This window comes from Pelophylax lessonae, assembly GCF_965119305.1.
Source record: "Pelophylax lessonae genome assembly, chromosome: 3".
Classification (NCBI taxonomy): domain Eukaryota; kingdom Metazoa; phylum Chordata; class Amphibia; order Anura; family Ranidae; genus Pelophylax; species Pelophylax lessonae.
In genome coordinates this window covers 484,208,829-484,231,954 of record NC_138770.1, presented here as the reverse complement: position 1 = coordinate 484,231,954, position 23,126 = coordinate 484,208,829, and the positions used below count along the sequence as shown (strand labels likewise).

The following is a 23,126-nucleotide window of genomic DNA, read 5'->3' as shown; positions in this document are numbered from 1 at the left end:
GCATTTCTGTGGGAGGGACCTCTCATGTCATTTCACTCTTTACAGAGGACATCATATTTATTGACTTGTACAAACCAAGAGACTTCAATGATACATATACAACACATACTGGAGGAATTCCAATCTGTTTCCTACTACAAGGTGAATGAGCTTAAGTCTAATTTCCTTGGAGTGACAGTAGGCCCTAAGCTTCGAGCTAGAATTCGGAGCTTGGTACATTACCAATGGCAGGAGGAATCCATGGACTATTTGGGTATTAAACTAACTGACTCCACAGCGTCCTTATTTAAGGCTAATTTTCTTCCTCTACTTGCCTCCACGACTCAAGACATTCTGAGACTGCAGAAGTTCTACCTTTCCTGGTCAGGTAAAAATGTGGCCTTCAAAATGTTAATCTTACCCAAAATACTGTACATTTTCCGGGCACTACCTATTCAAATTCCAAAACATTTCTACAAATCTTTACAGGCATTAGTCAGTAAATTTCTTTGGTCAAACAAGCCACCTAGAACACCACACAAGACCCTCACCAGGCAATTTCTGGTAGGAGGCATGGGAGTCCCAGATGGTAAAGACTATCACACGGCGGCTATATTGGTACAGTCTAAGCATTGGTTCTCCTGTGGGCAAGCGCCTTTATGGTGCTCCCTGGAGCATTATTGTGTACCACAGCCCTCATTGACAGACCTGGTCATGGCGCTCCCCTTTACTAATAAAACAAAGACGATTAGCCACCCCACTATCTCGGATACACTCAAAGCATGAAATCTTTTTTGGGCACACAAGTCCAGACATGGGTATCAGGCTCAGATGCCAATAGCACTGTCCACGTTGAGAGCATTGTCCCCGGACTTACATACTGCACACTGGGGGAAATACAGATTACATCATGTCCCTGACCTATATACTCAATCTACCTTAATCCCATTTTCTGACTTATGCCAGCGGTTCCCGGAATTTCTGACATACAACAGAGTAAAACATATTTTACACAGGTTACCTGAGTTGTCTATTGATCTCCCTCGCCAAATGCATACATTTTGTTTCACTGACACTATAGGCAAACGTGGGATCAGCATTTTCTATCATTCCCTACACGACAGATCACTATTTTTAAAATTACCTCATCAATTAAAGTGGGAAAAGGATCTGCAACAGACTTTTTCAGATGCCCAGCGGTTGAAAGCCTTCAGGCTGAACTATTCACTCACCAAATGCTCTAACTTCAGGGAGGGGGCACAAAAGATCCGCTTACGGTGGTATAAGACTCATAGCGAAACATAGTGGCTCCTGCTCTAACCTGTGCTGGAGAGGGTGTGGGCAAGTCGGGACCTTGGTACACATGTTGTGGTCTTGTTTATCCCTCAGGGGTTTCTGGACCTTGGTACATAGATTGGTGGCAGATATTACAGGTATTCTCAATAACCTGAAAGTGGAACAAGCTTTACTGGGTATTGGGTTGGACTGGTACCTGCCTGCGTGCAGGGTGATAGTCCAACATATTCTCTACGCAGCCAGATTGGCGATAGCTCGCAACTGCAAAAGTCAGGTGCTGCCCTCAAGACGGGAGGTATTAGAGATCATAGGAGAGTCATATGAATATGAAAAGATTATTTCACGCTCTGTTCAAAATTGCAAACAATTTTACAGCAGGTGGCAGTTATGGGAGGTATACCAAACTTCTAGAGTGTAACCTATTTCTCTTTCCTTTTCCCTTGTGGCACAAATCTTGGGCTTGGGTGGCCCCGTGGGGTGGAAATGTTCCCGTTTGGGTGCTTCGCGGGGACCACGCATGTCCTGAGGTGACTGCAACCAATTTAATGCATTGTAAGATGGATGGGCGACTATCCCATCTTGCTGTGCATCCTTCTTTATGTTTTCTCTTCCTTTTATGCTTTTTCTGTGAATTATCCGAAATATATGGCTGAAATAGCCGTGTTATTGCTAGTCATGTTTAAGAATGCTCTCAATATTTTTCAATACTAATATGTCCACGAGTTCAAATGTATATGACACATTGTTTACCATATCTTACTATGTGTTTTGTATTTTCTTGAAAAACCAATAAAAAATTACTTAAAAAAAAAAAATCTTCCCGGAAGAGGCCTTCCTAGCCTTGAGCAGGGTAGGAATGACCGCCGACGAGAGACCCCGATCTCTCAAGACCAGGCTTTCAAAAGCCACGCTGCTAAGGCCAGCGACCGTAAAGCAGGATGGAAGATAGGCCCCTGAGACAGCAGATTGTCTCGTAACGGGAGCCGCCACGGAGTCTTGACGACCAGTTGGACGATGGCCACGTACCAAGACCGGCGCGGCCAGTCCGGGGCCACCAGAATCACCAACTTCTGTTCCGAGACTACCCTGTGAAGGAACCTGAACAACTGAAGCGGAGAAAAGGCAGAAATCAGGTGATACTGATTCCAAGGCACCACCAGTGCATCCGAGGTGACTGCCAGAGGATTGTGTGTTTGTGCCACAAACCTTCCCACCTTGTTGGTTAGCCGAGAGGCGAACAGATCCACATCTGGGGATCCCCATCTCGCGCACAGCATCTGAAAAACCTCCAGGTGTAGGGACCATGCTCCCTGGTCTGGCGGCTCAGATAATCGGCCTGCCAATTCTCTACACCCGGAATGTGAACTGCCGAAATCGGTGGGATGTGCGTCTCGGCCCAAGACAGAATCTTGGTCACTTCCTGGGCCGCCCGGCACTCCTGGTGCCTCCTTGATGATTGATGTAAGCCACCGCAGTAGCGTTGTCCGTCTGGACCCGCACATGGCGGCCCCGAAGAGGAGTCGACCAACAGAGCAAGCATAATCTGATCGCTCGCAATTCCAAGATATTCATCGGCAGGGAGGACTACGCCTCCGACCAAGTGCCCTGGGCAGACAGAGTGCCCAGAACGTCACCCCAGCCTGGCAGGCTGGCATCCGTGGTGATCACAGTCCACAACAACGGGCGGAAGGAGTTTTCCTCCGGCAGAGCCGGGGACAAGAGCTACCAGATAAGATCCTCTCTGACTTGGCGGCTCAGAAATATCCTCCTTTCCAAGGGTTGAGGATGCCTGTCCCACCTGGCCAAGATCACCGCTTGAAGAGATTGTGTGTGGAACTGTGCAAACGGTATTGCCTCGAAGGCTGACACCATCAACCCCAGGGACCACATGCAGGCCCTGAGTGACGAGGAATCCTTGTCCGGAGGGACCTGACCTCGTCCTGTAGAGTCCGGACCATGTCCTTCAGCAGAAAATCATTTGCTTGACAGATCGCGTGAGACTCGGGCTGGCACTCGATCTTAACAGATCGTCCAGATATCCCAAGACCACAATCCCCTGTGCCCGCAACAGGGCCAGAACAGGAGCCAGCACTTTGGTAAACACCCATGGAGCCGAAGGGAGACCAAAAGGTAACGCCACAAACGGATAGTGATCCTCCGCAATTGCAAAGAGGAGGAACCCCTGATGACCCTTGAATATGGGGATGTGGAAATATGCATCCTTGAGGTCGATGGAAGACAGGAAATCTCCTGGACTCAAGGAGGCCACCACCGAATGGAGGGATGCCATGCAGAACTTATGAACCTGCACAAAGCGGTTTAGCGCTTTCAAGTCCAGAAATGGACGTACCTTGCCCTCCTTCCTGGGCACAGTGAACAGATACAAGTAAGAGCCCCAAAACCTATCCCGATGAGGCACCAGGACGACCAACCCTTGTGCGAGGAGATCCTGAACTGCCCGATGAAGACCGTGCAACCGATCTGGGGTCAAATGGAAATTTGAGGGAAAGAATCTGACCGCTGGTCGCGAAAGGAATTTGATAGTGTATCCCGATCGGATGATTTCCTGAACCCACCTGTCCGGAACCCGAAGCAGCCAAGAGTCTAGGAAACCGTGCAGACGTCCCCCCACCCCTGTAATGGGTGAGGGTGACCCTTCACGTGGAGGCGGAAAGACCCGCCGGGCCGGCGTGGGTGAATTTTAGCTTGCCCGCCCAGGGCTTCCTCTGACCACCCTGGCCCTGAAAGGGTTTCCCCTTGTCCTGTGCCTTGAAGGCATGAAAAGACCCCTGCTTTAGATTAAAGGAAGAGCCTCGCTTACCGCTGAAAAACTTACCCCTGGGTTTCTGGGGCAGCAGAGTGCCTCTGCCCCCAGTGCCCCCTTTAACCAACTCATCCAGGGAATCCCAAAGCACTGAAAACAGAAGAATATTCCCCAAAACCAGCAAAAAGGACCCCCAGAAGTGTGTCCACGCTGCTAGGAATGATCTCTGCATACAGTAAAGGAAGTGATGTCACCTGCAAGAGGCTGAACAGGAATCTGTCCAAGGGAAAATGGTGCCAAAAACACTGCATAGAGAGCTAGAGAAAGTGCCCACAGTGAGGCCAGAGCAGCTGCCCATACCCAAAATGGCGGATCCGCAGTTTTTTGCACCGCAGCGGTACACATCGCCATGCCTGCACCCCCAAACACACAAAGTATACAGGGACCCCCACAGACACCCCCCTCCCCACGGTGATACATGCGCCAAGAGGCCCCCGCAGGGACCGGGAGGGATGCAAGCCCCGGACACAGACATGAGGGGAGAGCACAAACAGCAGACTGTCATCCCCAAACAGAGGCCCCACACGGAAGTAACTTACCGATCCATATGGCGTGGGTGCCTCGATTTCGCGGGAACCCCCTACCCCAGATGGCGGGGGAGCCGTCAGCTGAAACAGGATGTGTTGCACGGTCAAAACTGCATGTTGAGGCATCCCAGCGAGGTAGCCACCTCGCAGGCTTTTGCCCCTGAGGACAGGGCAGGGGCAGGTTGTTTGCTAGGCCAGGGCACACACATAGCCCGCTAAACACTCGATGGCGGGCTAGGATTCCATAAGATCCTCTGTCCTGGAGTACCAGGATGACCAGTCTGATTACCAGCTCCGCAAATGCTGTAGTCTTCCGAAGATCCGACTAAGCGCAGAACAAATAAAAAGCTAGTAGTGCAAAGAAAACACTTTTGCAGAAAATAAAAGTAATAAAACAGAAGAAAGGCTGAGACATGTAGCCCCAAGCACAGGGAAAGCCTATCTTACCTTACTAAGCAGAAGACAAACTGAATTGGGAATGAGGCTAGCCGGGGGTATTGGACCAGTGGGAAAGCCTCCTGTAGGTGTGTCTATGTAAGGTCAATACCCATTGGTGAAGACTGTATGAGTGGGTGGCGACTGTCAGAGGGCGTAAGAGAAATATAGTTGCCCACGATTGGTCCCTCATTCCCACCTTTTAGGGTTATTAACTTATGCTTGAATCCAATATGTATAGTGGACATTATTTGCCTCCTAGGGGAATTAACATGCATCTCAAAGGGGATTAATGGTCACAACATTTGGAAATATGGGTCCCCTGATTTCAAGTTTAAATCTTCTCCTACATATAAGGAAACTATTTCAGAATCGCCTGACTTTTAACCATACACAGTTTACATACTAAAGGGCATTTTTATGTTAACCCTAGCAATTGGGGTCTACCCCACCGCCCATACCCTTCTCCTTCCCCCATCTTTCTCCCCTCTGGATGCTCCCCTACTTCCGGCTTTATTTTCCATTCCACTTCCCCTTTTCCTAAACTGAAAAATTATCTTTTCTTTTTTGACCCAAACTTCCTAAGTTTCCTCTGGTAATTCTAGATTCAGTGGACCTGCTGGTTCTTGGGGATTTTTTCATTTAATATTTGCTTTTCTTTTAACATATAATACATTTTTTTGTAAACCTTAAGATCTTTTACTGAGTATTATGGAAATTCAAACGGTTTTTATGCTTTAAGTATTGCTTTTTTTTTTTTTTTTTTTATGTTTATAGAAAAACACAGTTAACGCTCACAGAAGTTTCTAAAAGCTACTAAAACACTATCATGTAGAATAATAATAATATTTAATCTACTTTGGAAATAAAGAGCTAATCATTGTACAAACCAGCTGTGCCATTCATAAATGTTTGAGAGTAGCTTTTGGATAATATTAATGTACTAGACATTAAGCCCGTTAAATTAACGGGCACTAGAACATATGTGGTCAAACATTTGTAAAAACAGACTTGTTCCAGTAAGGCGTACTTTGCTACTAAAGTCAGTTTGCTTATAAATGCCCCTTTAATAGCGTGTCTTATGTTCTGTTTTTTTTTTTTTTTTACAGTAATGCACTTACAGTGGTAGATTTCAATCAGGCAATGTCCCTTTAACAGCTTTTCTACAGTCACAGATTTGCTTTGCTGTGTGTGACAAGGTTTTTTTTTTTTTTTCCCTCTGTTTAAAGGATCCTTTTCCTGACAGCAACAGTTTTTTTTTTCCTTTAAGCATTAATCATGGCTCTATTCGCTTTTTTCACCACAATAATTACAGTCAAAGGGTTTGCCAAGTATAAGTTTCCTCATGCAATTCCAAGTATAAGTTTCATCATACAATGTAATTTTAATATCTTTAAGTCTCTCCCTCATCAGCCTCCTTGTCCGACCTGTCACGCACTGTGCACTGCGTCCCTGTTGCTCTAGCAATCTAGCAATCCAATCTAGTGTCCCAATCGGAGTGCCTCCTTACATCAGTGTCCCAATTGGAGTGACTCCTTACATCAGTGTCCCCATCGGAGTGCCTCCTTACATCAGTGTCCCTTTATGTGTCCGGGTCAGAGTTCCCCAGTATGAGCCCCAGTTAAAGTGCCCCTGGTCAGAGTCCCCCTTTACTAATGCAGTCAGAGTCCCCCCTTAATAATGCGGTCAGAGTCCCCTTTAATCGGTTGCCGACCGCCGCACGACTATATACTGTGGCGGTCAGCCCCGGCCAGGCAGAGTGACGTATCGGTACGTCACTCGCCTGTCACTGACTTGAGAGCCAATTGTGGGCGGGCGCGCGCCCGCCGCGGCTCGTTCACTGACAAGTCAGTGCGTGTGACCGGCGGACTCGATGTCCGCCGGTCACACTACGATCGCTCCGGTGAAGGGAGAAAGGTGGAGTGGCTTATGTAAACAAGCCGCCCGTCATTCTCCCTGGTGTAAAAATGAAGATCAGACGGTTCTACTATGTAGGACCGTTGATCTTTGTTTTTACACCAATAGCCATGTCCCTATACAGTTAGAATCACGCCCCTAGGACACACTTAACCCCTCCCTCTCCAATACAGTTAACCCCTTCCCTGCCAGTGTCATTTTTGCAGTAACAGTGCATATGTATAGCACTGATTACTGCAGTAATGTCACTGGTACCCCAAAAAGTGTAAAAAATATCAGTCAAGGGTCCGATCTGTCCGCCGCAATGTCGCAGTACCGCAAAAAAAACCGCAGATCGCCGCCATTACTCGTTAAAAAAAAAACACCAAAAATGACAAAAATCTTTCCCTTTGTTAGTAAACGCGATAACTTTTGTGCAAACCAATCTAAATACGCGTTTTGCGATTTTTTTTACCAAACATATGTAGCATAAAACAAATTGGCCGAAAATGTTAAAAAATTTTGATTTTTACATTTTTTTGGGGGAATTTCATATAAAAAAATGTGAAAAAATATTGTTATTTTTGCAAAATTTACGCTCTTTTTTTGTTTATAGTGCATGATCAAAAAATTGCACAGGTGATCAAATACCACCAAAAGAAAGCTCTGTTTGTGGGAAAAAAAGGACGTCAAATTCGTTTAGGTACAGTGTCGCACGACCGCGCAATTGTCCGTTAAAGTCATGCAGTGAAAAAAATCGCAAAAAAAAAACCCTGGTCTTTTAGCAGCCAAATCCTCCCTTACCACCCTTAAGTGGTTAATAATGTGGTCAGAGTCCCCCTTAATAATGTGGTCAGTGCCCCCCTTAATAATGCTGTCAAGAGTCACCCTTCAATAATGTGGTCCGAGGCCCCTTTAATATTGTAGTCAGAGTCCCCATTTAATATTGCGGTCAGAGTCCCCTTTAATAATGTAGTCAGAGTCCCCCTTTAATAATGTGATAAGAGTCCCCTTAATAATGTGTTCAGAGCCCCCTTTGATAATGTGGTCAGAGTCCCCTTTAATAATGTGGTCAGAGTCCCCTTTAATAATGTGGTCAGAGTCCCCTTTAATAATGTGGTCAGAGTCCCCTTTAATAATGTGGTCAGAGTCCCCTTTAGTGTGCCCTGATAAGAGCTGTGTTCGTGTTCTCTAATCAGACAATATTGTCAACATTTCTTATATAAGAATGAATACTCTGTAATCCAATCCGTCCCCATAGATAGAACAGAGAGCGAGGCAGAATCTGACAATAGATTTTCTCCCAACCGCTCTCTATCTACCGTCAGATGCGCATGTCAGTGTCGTCACCGCCAGCACAGCTGATCGGAGCAGTCAGCTGGAGTGATGTCATTTACAGCGCATGTGCAGTCCATCAGATGAATTCTTCGAGGGGAGGAATTATCCGAAGCCACACCGGCCGCCCAAAGTCTCTGCACTCCAAGTGCCAACTGCTGTCCGTGGGGCACATGTGCAGTAGCGCAATCCCACGGACACAGGAACTGGACGCAGAGACACTTGCACTTTATATATTAGATAACTGAATAATAAACATCATGTTTTATAGGCAGACGTGTAATCTGATCTGAAAAATGTTTTACTTTACCACACATCCAAAAGGTAACATTTTCCATTTAGTGGTCAAAAATTAAAATATTTGCAGAGATAAAGTGACTTACCTTAGCAATATCTGGTTCGCATGCAATAAAGTTACAAAACCTTGCCATGGCTTTGGGCCCATCCAGCATTCCATCATCCATGTTAATGTCCAAAACTTGCGCTCCCATTTCAACTTGTGCTTTTGCAATTGACAAAGCTTCCTGTTAAAAATAATTAGGTCAGCTACAAATAAAAATGATATAACTCAATGCAAGAATAAGCAAAATAACGGAATTTTTGTAAAATCTTACCGTAAAATTCCTTTCTCTGAGTCCTCCGACAGTCGCCGCCCCTCATATAGTCTTCACCAATGGGTATTGACTTCCTCTCCACAGGGGAAGCTAAGCATAAGACTTGTTAAAAACAAAAGCATTCAACATAGACACACCCATGGGGGCTGTCCCACTGGTCAATACCCCCCTGCAGTAGCCATCCCAACTCAGTTTGGTAGCATAGCAGTAAGTGTACAATAAAAAAAATCCCAAAAGAGGGGCGGGGCGGCGACTGTCAGAGGACTAAGAGAAAGGAATTTTACGGTAAGATTTTACAAAAATTAGGTTTTCTCTTACGTCCTCCAACAGTCACCGCCCCTCATAGTCTTCACCAATGGGATGTCCCAAAGTAGTGTAGACATGAGGGGGTGGGAGACGCAACAGTATAAAAGGCAACGCAGTACCCATATTAGAGAAAGGAACCTTACACGCACAGTAAGAGAACGTTCTGGGCAACAGAAAAGGCTCAACAGGAGACAGCCCAGGAAAGCAAATAACCCAGGGGATAAACAACCCCAACAACCAAGGACCCACAAAAAAACAAGGGTCCCCTATGGCACTGCCGCACAGATAACTTTGCGGCCAAAGAAGCCATCAGCTGATGCCAGAACATCAAGCTTATAGAATTTGGAAAAGGTGTGCACTGACAACCAAGTCGCAGCCTTGCACACCTGGGCCACCAAAGCCTGATGCCGGTAGGCCCAGGACGTACTCATCGATCTGGTAGAGTGTGCCTTAACAGGGAAGGGTGGAACCCGTTCCTTCAAAGCATAGGCCTGGACAATCGTCTGTCTGATCCATTTGGCAATGGTCACGCAGACGCAGCCATGCCCTTCTGAGGTCTCTCAGGAAGGACAAAGAGGGAATCCGATTTCTGAAAGGATTCAGTGGACGACAGATAAACTTTGATCGCCCTGACAACATCCAAGGAATGCAAGGCAACCTCCTTAGGATGCTTAGGCTTCGCACAGAGCGAAGGACAAAACAATGCCCTCATTAAGGTGAAAGTCAGACACCACCTTAGGGAGAAATGACGAGTTAGGTCGCAAGACCATCTTATCTTTATGAACCACCAGGTAAGGGGAGCGGCAAGACAACGCCGCCAACTCTGACACCCTGCGAGCCGAAGTGATCGCCACTAAAAAGGCAACCTTCTTAGACAGCAGAGGCAAAGATATCTCCCGGATGTTTTCAAAGGGAGAACGCTGTAACACGGACAGAACCAAGTTCAAGTCCGATGGAGGTAAAGGCTCCCTCCGGGGAAGAGCCAAATGTCGCACACCTTAAATGAAGGTACAAATTAAGGAATGAAACACCACAGGGCGTTGAAAAAGAAAAGCCAGTGCAGATACCTGGCCCTTTATCGTGGCCAGCGCCAGGCGCTGGTCCACACCAGACTGGAGGAAAGCCAACACTCTCGTCACCGAGTATGAGCGAGGAGAAAATCCCTTGGACTCACACCAGGCAAAATAGGCTTTCCAGGTACGGTAATAAATTTACCAGACAAGGCTTTTCTAGCCTTGATTAAGGTAGGAATGACCTCTGGGGAGAGACCCCTGTCTCTCAGGATCTGGCTTTCAACAGCAAGGCCGTTAAAGCCAACGACTGTAAAGCAGGATGGAAGATCGGTCCCTGAGACAGTAGATCTTCTCGCATTGGCAGCCGCCAAGGAGGCGCGACTGCTAGGTGAACGATGTCCGTATACCAGGACCGGCGTAGCCAGTCCGGTGCCACCAGAATCACCAAGTTCGGTCCCGAGGCCAACCTGCGAAGGAACCTGGATAACAACTGAATCGGAGGAAAGGCATACATCAGACGATACTGATGCCAAGGGGCCACCAGCGCATCAGAGGCGTCCGCCAGAGGATCGCGTGTTCTTGCCACCAACCTTTCCACCTTGTGGTTTAGCCGAGACGCGAACAGATCCACGTCGGGGGATCCCCACTTCGCACACAGCATTTGGAAGACCTCCGGGTGTATGGACCATTCCCCCTAATCCAGGGTCTGGTGGCTCAGATAATCTGCCTGCCAATTCTCCACACCCGGAATGTGAACTGCTGAAATCGCCGGGACATGAGCCTCGGCCCAAGACAGAATGTCGGTCACCTCCCGGGCCCTCCTGGTGCCCCCTTGGTGGTTGATGTAAGCCACCGTGGTAGCATTGTCTGTCTGTACCCGTACAGGACGGCCCCAAAGTCGATCTGACCACTGGAAGACACACAGTTTGATCACTCTCAATTCCAAGATGTTGATTGGAAGGGAGGACTCCTCCTCCGACCAAGTGCCCTGGGCAGACAGGTTGCCCAGGACTCCACCCCAGCCCGACAGGCTGGCATCTGTGGTAATCACTGTCCACAGCAACGGACGGAAGGATTTCCCTTCCGATACAACCGGGGACTGAAGTCACCACAGAAGATCCATTCTGGTCTGGCGACTCAACGAGACACTCAGATCCAAGGACTGAGGTAGTCTGTCCCACCTGGCCAGGATTTCCGCTTGGAGAGACCGTGTGTGAAACTGAGCAAATGGTATTGCCTCCAAGGCTGACGCCATCAACCCCAGGCACCGCATACAGGCCCTGAGTGACGAGGATTTGTTGTCCCTGAGGGACCTGATCTCGTTCTGAAGGGTCCGGAGCATGTCCTCCGGCAGAAATACCTTCGCTTGAGCAGAGTCCAGAACCATTCCCAAATAGGGAAGATGAACCGAAGGAGACAAAGTCGACTTCTGAACGTTGATGGTTTAACCGAACTCCTGGAGTGTCTGTACCGTAGTCGACAGATCATGCAACAGGCTCTGACTGACACTCAATCTTAACAGGAGATTGTCCAGATATACTAAGACTGCAATGCCTTGTGCCCTCAACAGGCCCAGAACAGGCGCCATCACTTTGGTAAAGACCCTTGGAGCTGAAGCGAGACCGAAAGGTAACACTACAAACTGATAGTGGTCCTCCGCTATGGCAAACCGGAGGTACCTCTGATGACCCTCGAAAATGGGGATATGCAGGTACGCATCCTTTAGGTCGATAGAGGCCAGGAATTCCCCTGGACTCAGGGAGGCTACCACCGAGCGGAGGGATTCCATACGGAACTTTTGAACGCGGACGAAGCGGTTCAGAGCTTTCAAGTCCAGGATCGGACGCACCTTGCCCTCCTTTCTGGGCACAGTGAACATATTCGAGTAAAACCCCTGAAACCTGTCCCGATGAGGCACCGGGACAATCACTCCCTGGGCAAGGAGGTCCTGTAGGTGCCCTGTGGTCAAACGAAGATTTGAGGGAAAGAATCTGCCCGCCGCCCGTGAAAGGAATTTGATCTTGTATCCTGATCGAATGATTTCCTGAACCCACCTGTCCGGAATCCGGAGCAGCCAAGGTTGGAGGAAACCGCACAAATGTCCCCCCACCCCTGAAACGGGTGAGGGCGTCCCTTCAGGCAGAGGAGGATTGAGCCGCTGCACCGGCATGGCTGGACTTTTGCTTGCCCGCCCAGGGAGTTTTCTGGCCACCTTGGTCCTTGAAAGGTTTGCCCTTGTTTTGTGGCTTGAAGGTACGAAAGGACCCCTGATTGGGTCTAAAGGCGGGACCACGCTTGCCGCGAAAAGGCTTGTTCTTCGGATTTTGGGGCAGCAGAGTGCTTTTGCCCCCAGTGACTCCTTTCACCAAAGTATCTAAAGGCTCGCCAAAAAGGCGAGACCCTGCATAGGGAAAATCAGCCACCGTTTTCTGTGACGTCTGGTCAGCCGACCAGCTCTTCAGCCAGATCAGTTGACGGTTAAGTACCGCGACACTAGACAGGCGTGCAGCCAAAGGGGGCTCATTCAAGGCCGCATCGCACAAATACATGACCCCTTGATGAATTTGGTCCACCATGTCCAGCGTAGCAGGTGGGGCAGAATCAGACGCGCGCGTGTGTCTAAGCACATTAGTCCAATCTGCCACCGCCTGAGCCACCATGACAGAAGCGAAAATAGGTTTGAGCATGGAACCCACCACCATGTAGGCATTGCGGGCAAGAGACTCCAACCTCCTGTCCGTAGGATCCCGGAAAACCGGGGTATCCTCAGTGGGAACCAAAGTAGCCTTGTTCAACACGGCCACAGTGTGATCCACCTGGGGGGCCACACACCAGCGCAAATCTGTAGAAGGCGCAAAGGGGTAGAGCAGTTGAAACAGTTTAGGCACCGTGAAGGGGTGTTTTAAACCGCGCCATTGTTCATTCACTGTGTGATGAAACTCAGCGGGGCAGGGAAAAACATGTGCAGAGTTGCGGGTCCTATGTGTACCAAAGGAGGACACAATGCCCGGAGGATTGGGCTCATCCTCCAAATGTAGTGTTTCTTTTACAGAAGAAATCAACGCATCCATAGCTGTGCGTTCTTCAGGCGACCCCGGGGGGGAATCATCTACCCTTTCCACCTCCGCCTCCCCCTCAGACCCCAGCGGGTCCAGGGAAGAGCAAGACCCTGAAAAGGGCACGCCAGCCACAGCAGCCACATCACCATCTGAATCAGAGGAGAAAGATATTCTAGGCCTTTTTCTAGCAGCTTGTTCAGCCATCAGCACCTCCATTTTGGACACTAAAGTTGCCACCACAGCTGCCAAATTAGGTATAACGGGGGGTTCAGCAGAACTGGGGTCACCCACCAAGGCTGGGGGGAATTTGCTGTCCTGAGATCCCATTACAGAAAAAAATTACTGGCCCTTTAAGAGCGCTGCGGACTGCGTAGCCCACCGCAAGATACACTGTGTACGCAGACCCCCCAAAAGGGACAAAACTGAGCCAGAAGGGATAAAACAGAGAAATATGGAAGAGACAGTCTGCAGAGCCCCACAGAGTGTTGCCACACCGATCGCTTCTCCAGAGGAAAAGGAAGTGAGGTCACCAGAGGCTGAACTATATGCTGCAAGGCTAAGGGAAAATGGCTGCCCATAGGAAGTAATGGGAGGCTTCGGCAAGATGGCCGCCAACATGTGATCGGAACGATCGTTCTGCCACACACAAGATGGTGCCGGATGGCGCCAAAACCATTACATAGCAAGCTGTCAACAAGCCCACAGTGAAGCCAGACATGCTGCCCACACCTAAAATGGCGGACCGCACGGTTTTTACCCGCTGGGGCCGCCGCATGCATAGTCTGCACCTCCAAAACACTGAAGTGACACAGGAGAGGGGCCCCCAAACCCACACAGTGCCAGCAGTGCAATAAAAAGACCCCTGCAGGGATCGCATCAGGAAGCCCCACAAACGCACAGACATGGGGGAACACACAGCAACACAGGACTGCCACCCCAGACAGAGGCCCCACACAGAAAGTACTTACCTGTACCGGATGGCGTGGGGTGCCTCTATGAAACGGAAAGCCTCTGTCCTCAGATGACAGGGAATGCAGTCAGCCAAACGCTGGACACTGCAACACTGAACCACAGATGTGTCCAGTGAGGTAGCCACCTCACAGGCTGCATCCCTGCTGCGAACAGGGATGGGTCGTTCTTAGTGCCAGGGCGAACACATGGCTGAACGCTCGATGGCGGGCTGGAGATCCATCTGACCCTCTGCCCTGGAGAGCCAAGGCGGCCAGTCCGATTCCCAGCTCCGCAAAATCCATCTTCATCCGAAGATCCGACTAAAACTAAAGCTGACAAAATAAACAGCTAGTAAAGCAAAGAAAAAAACTGACATCCTTGCAAAAAAAAAAAAAAATCATAAGAAAGATTAGAAGGCTGAGACTGTAGCCCCAGCACAGGGAATCCTATCTACTCCTAACGCTAGGCAGAAGGCAAACTGAGTTGGGATGGGTACTGCAGGGGGTTATTAACCAGTGGGACAGCCCCCATGGTTGTGTCTATGTTAAATGCTTTTGTTTTTAACAAGTCTTATGCCTAGCTACTCCTGTAGAGAGGAAGTCAATACCCATTGGTGAAGACTATATGAGGGGCGGCGACTGTCGGAGGACGTAAGAGAAATACAATTTTTCTACAGACCTAGAGTTGTGTATGTGTTGTGCTATTAGATTACATGAAGAGATCTAGTTGTGGTTCTCCAATAAGTGTATATAAGTCTGTAAGCAGTAAAGGTGTTACAGTGAGGGAAAAAGTATTTGATCCCCTGCTGATTTTGTACATTTGCCCACTGACAAAGCATTGCTCTATAATTGTGGGGGCGTGGCCGGCCAGTGCGGAGGACGGATGCACACTAGCTGAGCTCTGGTTCTCATTCCTGCTTAGCGGCATATTTGGCGACGGAGAGCGGGGAACAACGGCTCCTGGAGGACCCATACGAGCACCTTACCATACCAGAATGCCTAAAAGGCATTCCCAACGATCTGCTCCACAAAAAACTGACCAATTTCTTCACTCCGGCCGAAGTGAAGGGGACTAAAGATGGCGCAGAGCGGAGCATGTGCATGGAGGACAGCGGAGTGTCGGGATTCGAACCTGTGACCAGCCACATCCCAGGCGGTAGCCCTGCTTACTAGGCTACCGTCCTCTCTGAACATTCCTCTCTGAACATTCCTCCCTGAAGCCTATTATTTCAACCTTAGTCGTGCCAAGCCTTGCTCATCACCCTTGATTCCCCACACCCGGTACTTCCCTATACAAGTCTAGCCCCTTGCACTCCAGTTTGCTGATTATTGAGCTCCTGAGCCTTGATCAAGGTACTCCTCACCTGCTGCTCTTATCTACTACCACAAATCCAACGCTGACCAGGAATTGACTACCGACTACTCTTCTGCTTTGTCCCTACCTACTGAACTGCTACCTCTGTTGCCGATCCGGATTGTCTGACCACGCTTACTGCTGCCCGCCCCGACCTTTGGCTCGTCTAACTTCTCTCTGGTTATCCCTTGTCTGCTCCTCCGACTTCGGACCGAACCTGCACTCTGCCTGGCTGGGTGATCCTGAGGACCGCGTCCTGGTGTTAGCTTGCAGCGCAGTCTGTCCCCACCATCTGGGGCTCTAGTGAAAACCAGCTAGTACTTAGTTTCTGCACCTCAGGTGAACCCGTGCCCTCATCAGAGTACTACGCAGTGTCCATTCGGTATCAAGCACCTACTAACTAGCCTGCGGTCTTTGCCATTGGGCTCCACTCCTACCTCCGGCCAGCAGTCCTCTGACTCAGGTGAGCCTGTAGAATTTGTTAGAGAATAATCAGCCACAACTATGGAGTCCGCAATGACCACTCTGTGTAGACAGGTCACTGAACTTCAAGAATTTGGTACTATGAATCAGGAGAAATTTGCCCAGCTCCAAGAAGTAGTTAAAAGCCAACAGAAGGAGATTATTGAACTACAGAGGCAACTCCTAGACTTCCGCCGCGGGCCGCAGACACCCGCATGCCACTCCCATCAAAATTTGGCGGTGACAGACGCCAGTATCGGGGATTTCTGAACCAATGCCGCATCTATTTTCAGATGAACCCGGCCCCCTTCACCACCGATAAAAAGAAGGTGCTATTTATGATCAATCTCTTGATGGATGAAGCATTAGCATGGGCGTCGCCATATGTGGAGTCTAACAATCAGCTCCTGGACAACCTAACCAACTTCATCACCGCCATGAGCCTAGTCTTCAATGACCCCAACCGCTGTGCTACGGCCGAGGCGCGACTTCATAGTCTGCGACAAGGGAGACGCTCTGTCGCCGAATATACCGCTGAATGTCGCCGTTGGGTCACGGACACCACCTGGAACCCAGCAGCACAGAGGAGCCAATTACGGTGAGGTCTGTCCAAAGCAATAAAAGACGAACTCGCCAGAGTTGAAGCCCCGGACGATCTGGATGACTTTATTCAAGTATGCATCCGGATAGATCAAAGACTCTCCGAGAGGAAGAGGGAAAGATTCTGGTCCTTGGACCACAGGCCCACTTACTCCTTCTCCTCTACCGCCCAGCGCGACCCCCAGTCAGCACCTGAACCTATGCAGGTCGACGCACTACGGAGGTCTCTATCCACAGCTGAGAAGGAGAGACGGCTGGCCGAAAACCTCTGCCTCTACTGTAGAGAGCCGGGTCATTTTGCCATCAAATGTCCCAGAAAGATTCGAAGAACTATTGCCGTCACGGAGCTAAAGGAGCAAATCACAGACTCCAACCCCGCCAGCAGCCCCTGAAAATAACACGGCGGCTCATGGATCCCACTTCATCATCCCCATCCTCATCGACATCGAGGGGCGACAACTCCCCTGTTCTGCGATGTTAGACTCCGGGGCGGGAGGCAACTTCATGGACCGAACCTTCGCCCGTGAAAAGAACATTCCAATGACAATCAAGGCAGCCCCTGTTGACCTGGAAACCGTCGACGGATCCCCACTCTCCTCGGGGCCGGCGACTCACGAGACCATTGAACTACAACTCTTTATAGAACCCGATCACCACGAGAAGATCCACTTCTCACTGATCGCCTCCCCGAAGTTCCCGGTGATCTTGGGCATCCCATGGTTGGCCACCCACAACCCCTCGGTGGACTGGGAAACCCGCTGCATACGATTCCCATCCGAGTTCTGCTCGCTAAATTGCTCCCACAAACCTGTCCTTCCACCCGAAGACACCACCATCTCTGAACTTTCTGTCAAGCATCTGCTACCCCCTCAATACCGCGAGTTCCAGGACGTCTGCGACAAGAAAAACGCAGACAAGCTGCCAACACACCGACCTATAGAACTGTTGCCTGGGGCTGAAATACCCTTTGGCAGTATCTACCGCCTCTCGGAGCCTGAACTCAAGGCCTTGAAAGAGTACCTGGACGAGGACCTAAGGAAGGGGTTCATCCGCCCCTCTACCTCCCCTGCGGGAGCCCCCTTTTTCTTTGTAGAGAAAAGACTCCTCCCTGCGTCCCTGCATTGACTACAGGAAGCTTAACGGCATTACCGTAAAGAACCGGTATCCACTCCCACTGATTTCAGAACTCCGAGAGACTCCGGGCAGCGAAGATTTTCACCAAAATTGACCTTCGAGGGGCCTACAACCTCGTCCGAATCCGCCCTGGGGATGAATGGAAGACCGCCTTTCGGACACGTTATGGTCACTTCGAGTACCTAGTCATGCCTTTCGGACTCTGCAATGCTCCTGCCACCTTCCAGCACTTCATTAACGACATCCTCAGGGACATGCTCGATCTGTTCGTAGTCGTTTACCTGGACGACATTTTGCTCTTCTCCGAAGACTTCGAGAAGCACCGCGAACACGTCCGCAGGGTACTGCAGAGACTCCGAAAGAACTCTCTCTATATCAAGCTAGAGAAATGTGAGTTTGAGCGAACCACCACTCAGTTCCTCGGATACATCATCTCCCCAGAGGGCCTAAGTATGGACCCAGGGAAGGTCCAAGCCGTGATGAACTGGCCCATTCCAAAAAACGAGAAGGAGATACAAAGATTCATTGGCTTCGCCAACTTCTATCGGAAGTTTATCCGGAACTTCTACAAGATCATAGCACCAATTACCCAACTCGCCAAGAAATCATTCCCTTTCTCCTGGACACCAGAGGCACAGGAGGCCTTCACCAAGTTGAAACTCCTCTTCACTTCTGCTCCAATCCTAATCCACCCAAAACCCGAGCTGCCATTTACAGTTGAAGTGGATGCATCCGACTCCGCGGTGGGGGCTGTTCTGTCACAACGGACAGGGGAGAAGATGCTATTACACCCGTGCGCATATTTCTCCCGCCAGATGTCCCCCTCCGAGAAGAATTATGACATCGGGAACAAGGAACTACTGGCGATCAAGGATGCCTTCTCTGAGTGGAGACACCTGCTGGAGGGAGCCACCAACCCCATAATCGTACTAACTGACCACAAGAACCTCAAGTTCATCCGCAGCGCTAAGAGACTCTCAGCCAGACAGGCCAGATGGAGCCTATTCTTTTCCCGCTTTAACTTTCTCATCACCCATCGCCCCGGATGAAAGAATGGTAAGGCTGACGCCCTCTCCAGAATGTTTTCCGAGCCCTCGCAGAGTAACAAGGGCCAAAACAACATCCTACCCGAGAGAAGGGCTGTAGGGGTCACCTACTCTAAAGAACTCCTGGGCACAATCAAAGAAGGATACGGAAATGACCCCTTCCTTGCCCATCCCACAAGGAATGTCAGCCTTACGTTTAAGAACGGTCATTGGTTTCATCAGGACCTACAGTTATATGTACCAGAAATTGCACGGCTCGAAGTACTCAGACTCAACCATGACTCCAAGCTGGCCGGCCATCTAGGCACAAGAAAGACCCAGGAGCTTCTCTCCCGCTCCTTCTGGTGGCCAACATACAAGGAGGACATCAAGAGGTACATCTCCTCGTGCGCGGTCTGTGCCCGCAATAAGACTCCTCGTTCCTCTCCCGTGGGTCTGTTACAACCTCTTCCGATTCCCTCCCGCCCCTGGGGCTCAATCTCCATAGACTTTGTGGTAGACCTTCCTCCTTCAAAAGGGATGAACACCATCCTGGTCGTAGTCGACCGCCTCACCAAGATGGCCCATTTCATCCCCTACAAAGGCCTACCCACCGCCAAACAGACGGCCGATCTTATTCTCAGAGAGGTCTTCAGGCTGCATGGGATCCCGGACGATGTGGTCTCCGACCGAGGCATATAATTTGCCTCTAAGTTCTGGAAGAACTTTTGCCTGGCGCACGGGGTTAAAGTGAACCTGTCCTCCGCCTTCCACCCTCAGTCAAACGGGCAGACGGAGAGAACTAATCAGACCCTAGAGCAGTACCTACGCTGTTTTAGCTCCCACCTGCAGAATGACTGGCTTGACCATCTCTCCACGGCCGAGTTCGCCTACAACAATGTGGAGCACAGCTCAACCAAGCACAGCCCCTTCTTTGCTAACACAGGCTCGCACCTGGTATTCATTCCCCACCTACCCGTCGCCTCCACCCTCCCAGCAGTGGCCGAACGCCTAACAACCCTACAGGAGGCACAAAAGAACATTATAAACAACCTCCAGCTCGCCCAGAGGCGCTTTAAACAGGGAGCAGACAGACGCCGCAGACCCACCCCAGGTTTTCATGTGGGAGACAAGGAGGTCACCTTGGAAGGGGGGGGGGGAGTACTGTCGGGATTCGAACCTGTGACCAGCCACATCCCAGGCGGTAGCCCTGCTTACTAGGCTACCGTCCTCTCTGAACATTCCTCTCTGAACATTCCTCCCTGAAGCCTATTATTTCAACCTTAGTCTTGCCAAGCCTTGCTCATCACCCTTGATTCCCCACACCTGGTACTTCCCTATATAAGTCTAGCCCCTTGCACTCCAGTTTGCGGATTATTGAGCTCCTGAGCCTTGATCAAGCCACTCCTCACCTGCTGCTCTTATCTACTACCACAAATCCAATGCTGACCAGGAATTGACTACCGACTACTCTTCTGCTTTGTCCCTACCTACTGAACTGCTACCTCTGTTGCCGATCCGGATTGTCTGACCACGCTTACTGCTGCCCGCCCTGACCTTTGGCTCGTCTGACTTCTCTCTGGTTATCCCTTGTCTGCTCCTCCGACTTCGGACCGAACCTGCACTCTGCCTGGCTGGGTGATCCTGAGGACCGCGTCCTGGTGTTAGCTTGCAGCGCAGTCTATCCCCACCATCTGGGGCTCTAGTGAAAACCAGCTAGCATTAGTTCCTGCACCTCAGGTGAACCCGTGCCCTCATCAGAGTATTATGCAGTGTCCATCCGGTATCCAGCACCTACTAACTGCCTGCGGTCTTTGCCACTGGGCTCCACTCCTACCTCCGGCCAGCAGTCCTCTGACTCAGGTGAGCCTGTAGGATTTGTTACACGGGGATTCATTGTCAGAAAACAGCTCCAGCCCTTCGGTATGTACTGCCAAATACCAGGATGCACCCCACAGCGCACCTGACTCTCCCCCAGACAGCCCTACTATTAGGAGCCCTGCTAAAGCCTGCAACCTGCTTTGGAGCATTTCCCATCATCATCACAGCCAGTGTGTTGCAGACTTGGACATGCTGATTTCATTGAGGGATTCACAACATGTGGACATGATAAAATGATTGGCCCCTGTGAATGCTACTATACATGAGTTACAGCAAAGAGTGTCTCATATTGAAAACAAGATGGAGGATGTCTTGGCCTATAATAGTTTAGTTGATGTTCGCAAAATCCAGCAAGCTGACATACAGAAAATAAAGGCTAAACTTGCTGATATGAAGGACAGGCCCCACAGGAACAACATAAAGTTCTGCGATATCCCTGAAACTGGTCCTGCAAAATATCTGAAGGAATTTATGCAGCACCTTTTGCATTTTCTGCTGCCAAATACAAACGACTGGGAATTGATTATAGACAGAGCACATAGAATCCCAAAACCTACTTTCCTACCCGACACAGTACCAAGAGATGTGCTGGCTAGGATGCATGTTTACCACGCCAAAGAGGAGGCGATGCAGGCTATGAGGAAAAATCAACAGCTTCCTAGCAAATTTGCAGGTATTTCTTTATTTGCAAATCTCTCCCAAGCTGCCATTAAACATAGAAAAAAAATCTGCTTACTATTACAAAAGCACTGAGAAACCAGTGTTATCTACTGGTGGGGTACACCATCCAAATTGATTGTCTCCTATCAAGGTAAAGCTATCCCAATTAACTCCCTGGAATCTGGCATGAAGTACTTAAAGGAATGGCATTTTCTCACTGCAAAAGTTCAAGTCCCGGAAAAACAAGGTGCCTTTAAGCTGAGAAACACTTGAGGGCATTTCTGCTCTTTAACATCCCAGCAGTGGACACTCTCTTCTCATCCCTCGATCTCCTCTAAAACCACAGTATATAGTGGGAACGGGAAACCAGAATGCAGGGTTTTACTCATGAATATGTTCTTGGTGACGATCCAATGTTTTTTTTTTTTTTTTCTTCACTTTTTCCTACAGCCTTTTTATTTTCTCAGGCCTGTACCTGTGAGAGCCCCCACAGGAATATGTAGTATTATACTCGTGGTTATATAGGGATTTCCTGGAACGGTTTCTTTTATTTTTAGACTGTTATTTGACTTTGTTGTTTACCATCCTAACTTGGCGAGGAAGTCTCTTGTACTGCCTAAATCTCACCTCACGCGGTGGTGCGGACTGCTATGCAAAGGAACATTCTATTCTGTGGGCTATTATTTCTCTGAAAGGCTGCATAGTATAATTTGGCCACTGTATTCTAGTAATTTGTTATGCGTTTCCACTGCAATAATATATTCCCATGACGATTAAAATTGTATCGCTCAATGCTAAGGGCTTGAAAAGCCTGTTCAAAAGAAAGCTATATGGGGGGGGGGGGGGGGGCGTGGCGTATGGCGCGGCGGATGGACGCTTGATTCCAGAGCTCCGCTCGGCCACCCGGGATATCAGCCCACAACGGTACTTTTAAGAGGCACAGACACCGCTGAATACCCTCCACAGTCTCCCACTATACCCCCAGATGGCTAAGGGGAAAAAAGGGAGTCAGCAGCTTACTAGAATGGACGGATTCCTTATCTCCAATGCGGCCGGACTCCACCAAAATGGCGCCGGTCAGCAGCAACGCTGCAGACGGCAAGGGAGGCTCTTCAACCTTGATCAGGCAAGTGGCAAACCCCGACAGCGGGAACTCCTCAGGCTCCTCCACTCCCCCATCACCCTCCGCGCGGAGCCCGGCAAAACAGAAACCGCGAAGGGGGCCATCCCCCCCTCTCCTATCCCGCATGCACAGATGGATTGTATGGCAGCTCCTGATCCCTCACGAGCGCAGGCCCCACCTGTCGCAGATCCTTTTGCAGCCTTCCCTGTGGGAGACCACCCCATATCAGCCACACTCATGAAAGATATGATGCACTCTTTGTGGTCCTCCCTGCACGCTGATATGGTACAAGGCCTAACGCAAACTAGACAGGAGGTCCGACAGCTTGGGGAAAGGGTGGATGTCGTGGAGACGTCCATGGAGAAATGTACTCTATCCCTAAACACTTTAGTCGCAGCCCACAACAATCATGCTGAAGAACTAGCCTGGCTTAAGGATAAAGTCGCAGACCTTGAAAATAGGTCGCAACGGAATAACCTGAAGCTCAGGGGGATACCGGAATCTGTCCAATCCCAACACCTGGAGAAAGTAGCGAAAGATCTCTTTGCAGCTCTAGTGCCATCCCTATCTGCCTTCGACCTCACCATCGATAGGATCCACAGGATCCCAAAGCCAGGATTCATTGCCCAAGATCTCCCCCGTGATGTGCTTCT

At 49.7% G+C, this 23,126-nt stretch overlaps 1 protein-coding gene across 1 annotated transcript in view; it reads right to left on the bottom strand.

The window, feature by feature from the left end:
- MTR (5-methyltetrahydrofolate-homocysteine methyltransferase) overlaps positions 1 to 23,126 on the bottom strand; it is a 1,642,758-nt gene that overhangs the window by 969,497 nt on the left and 650,135 nt on the right. Inside the window, exon 14 of the mRNA XM_082249226.1 lies at positions 8,676 to 8,816. Coding sequence (XP_082105352.1) covers positions 8,676 to 8,816 — 141 coding nt within the window. The remainder of the gene's footprint in view (positions 1 to 8,675; positions 8,817 to 23,126) is intronic.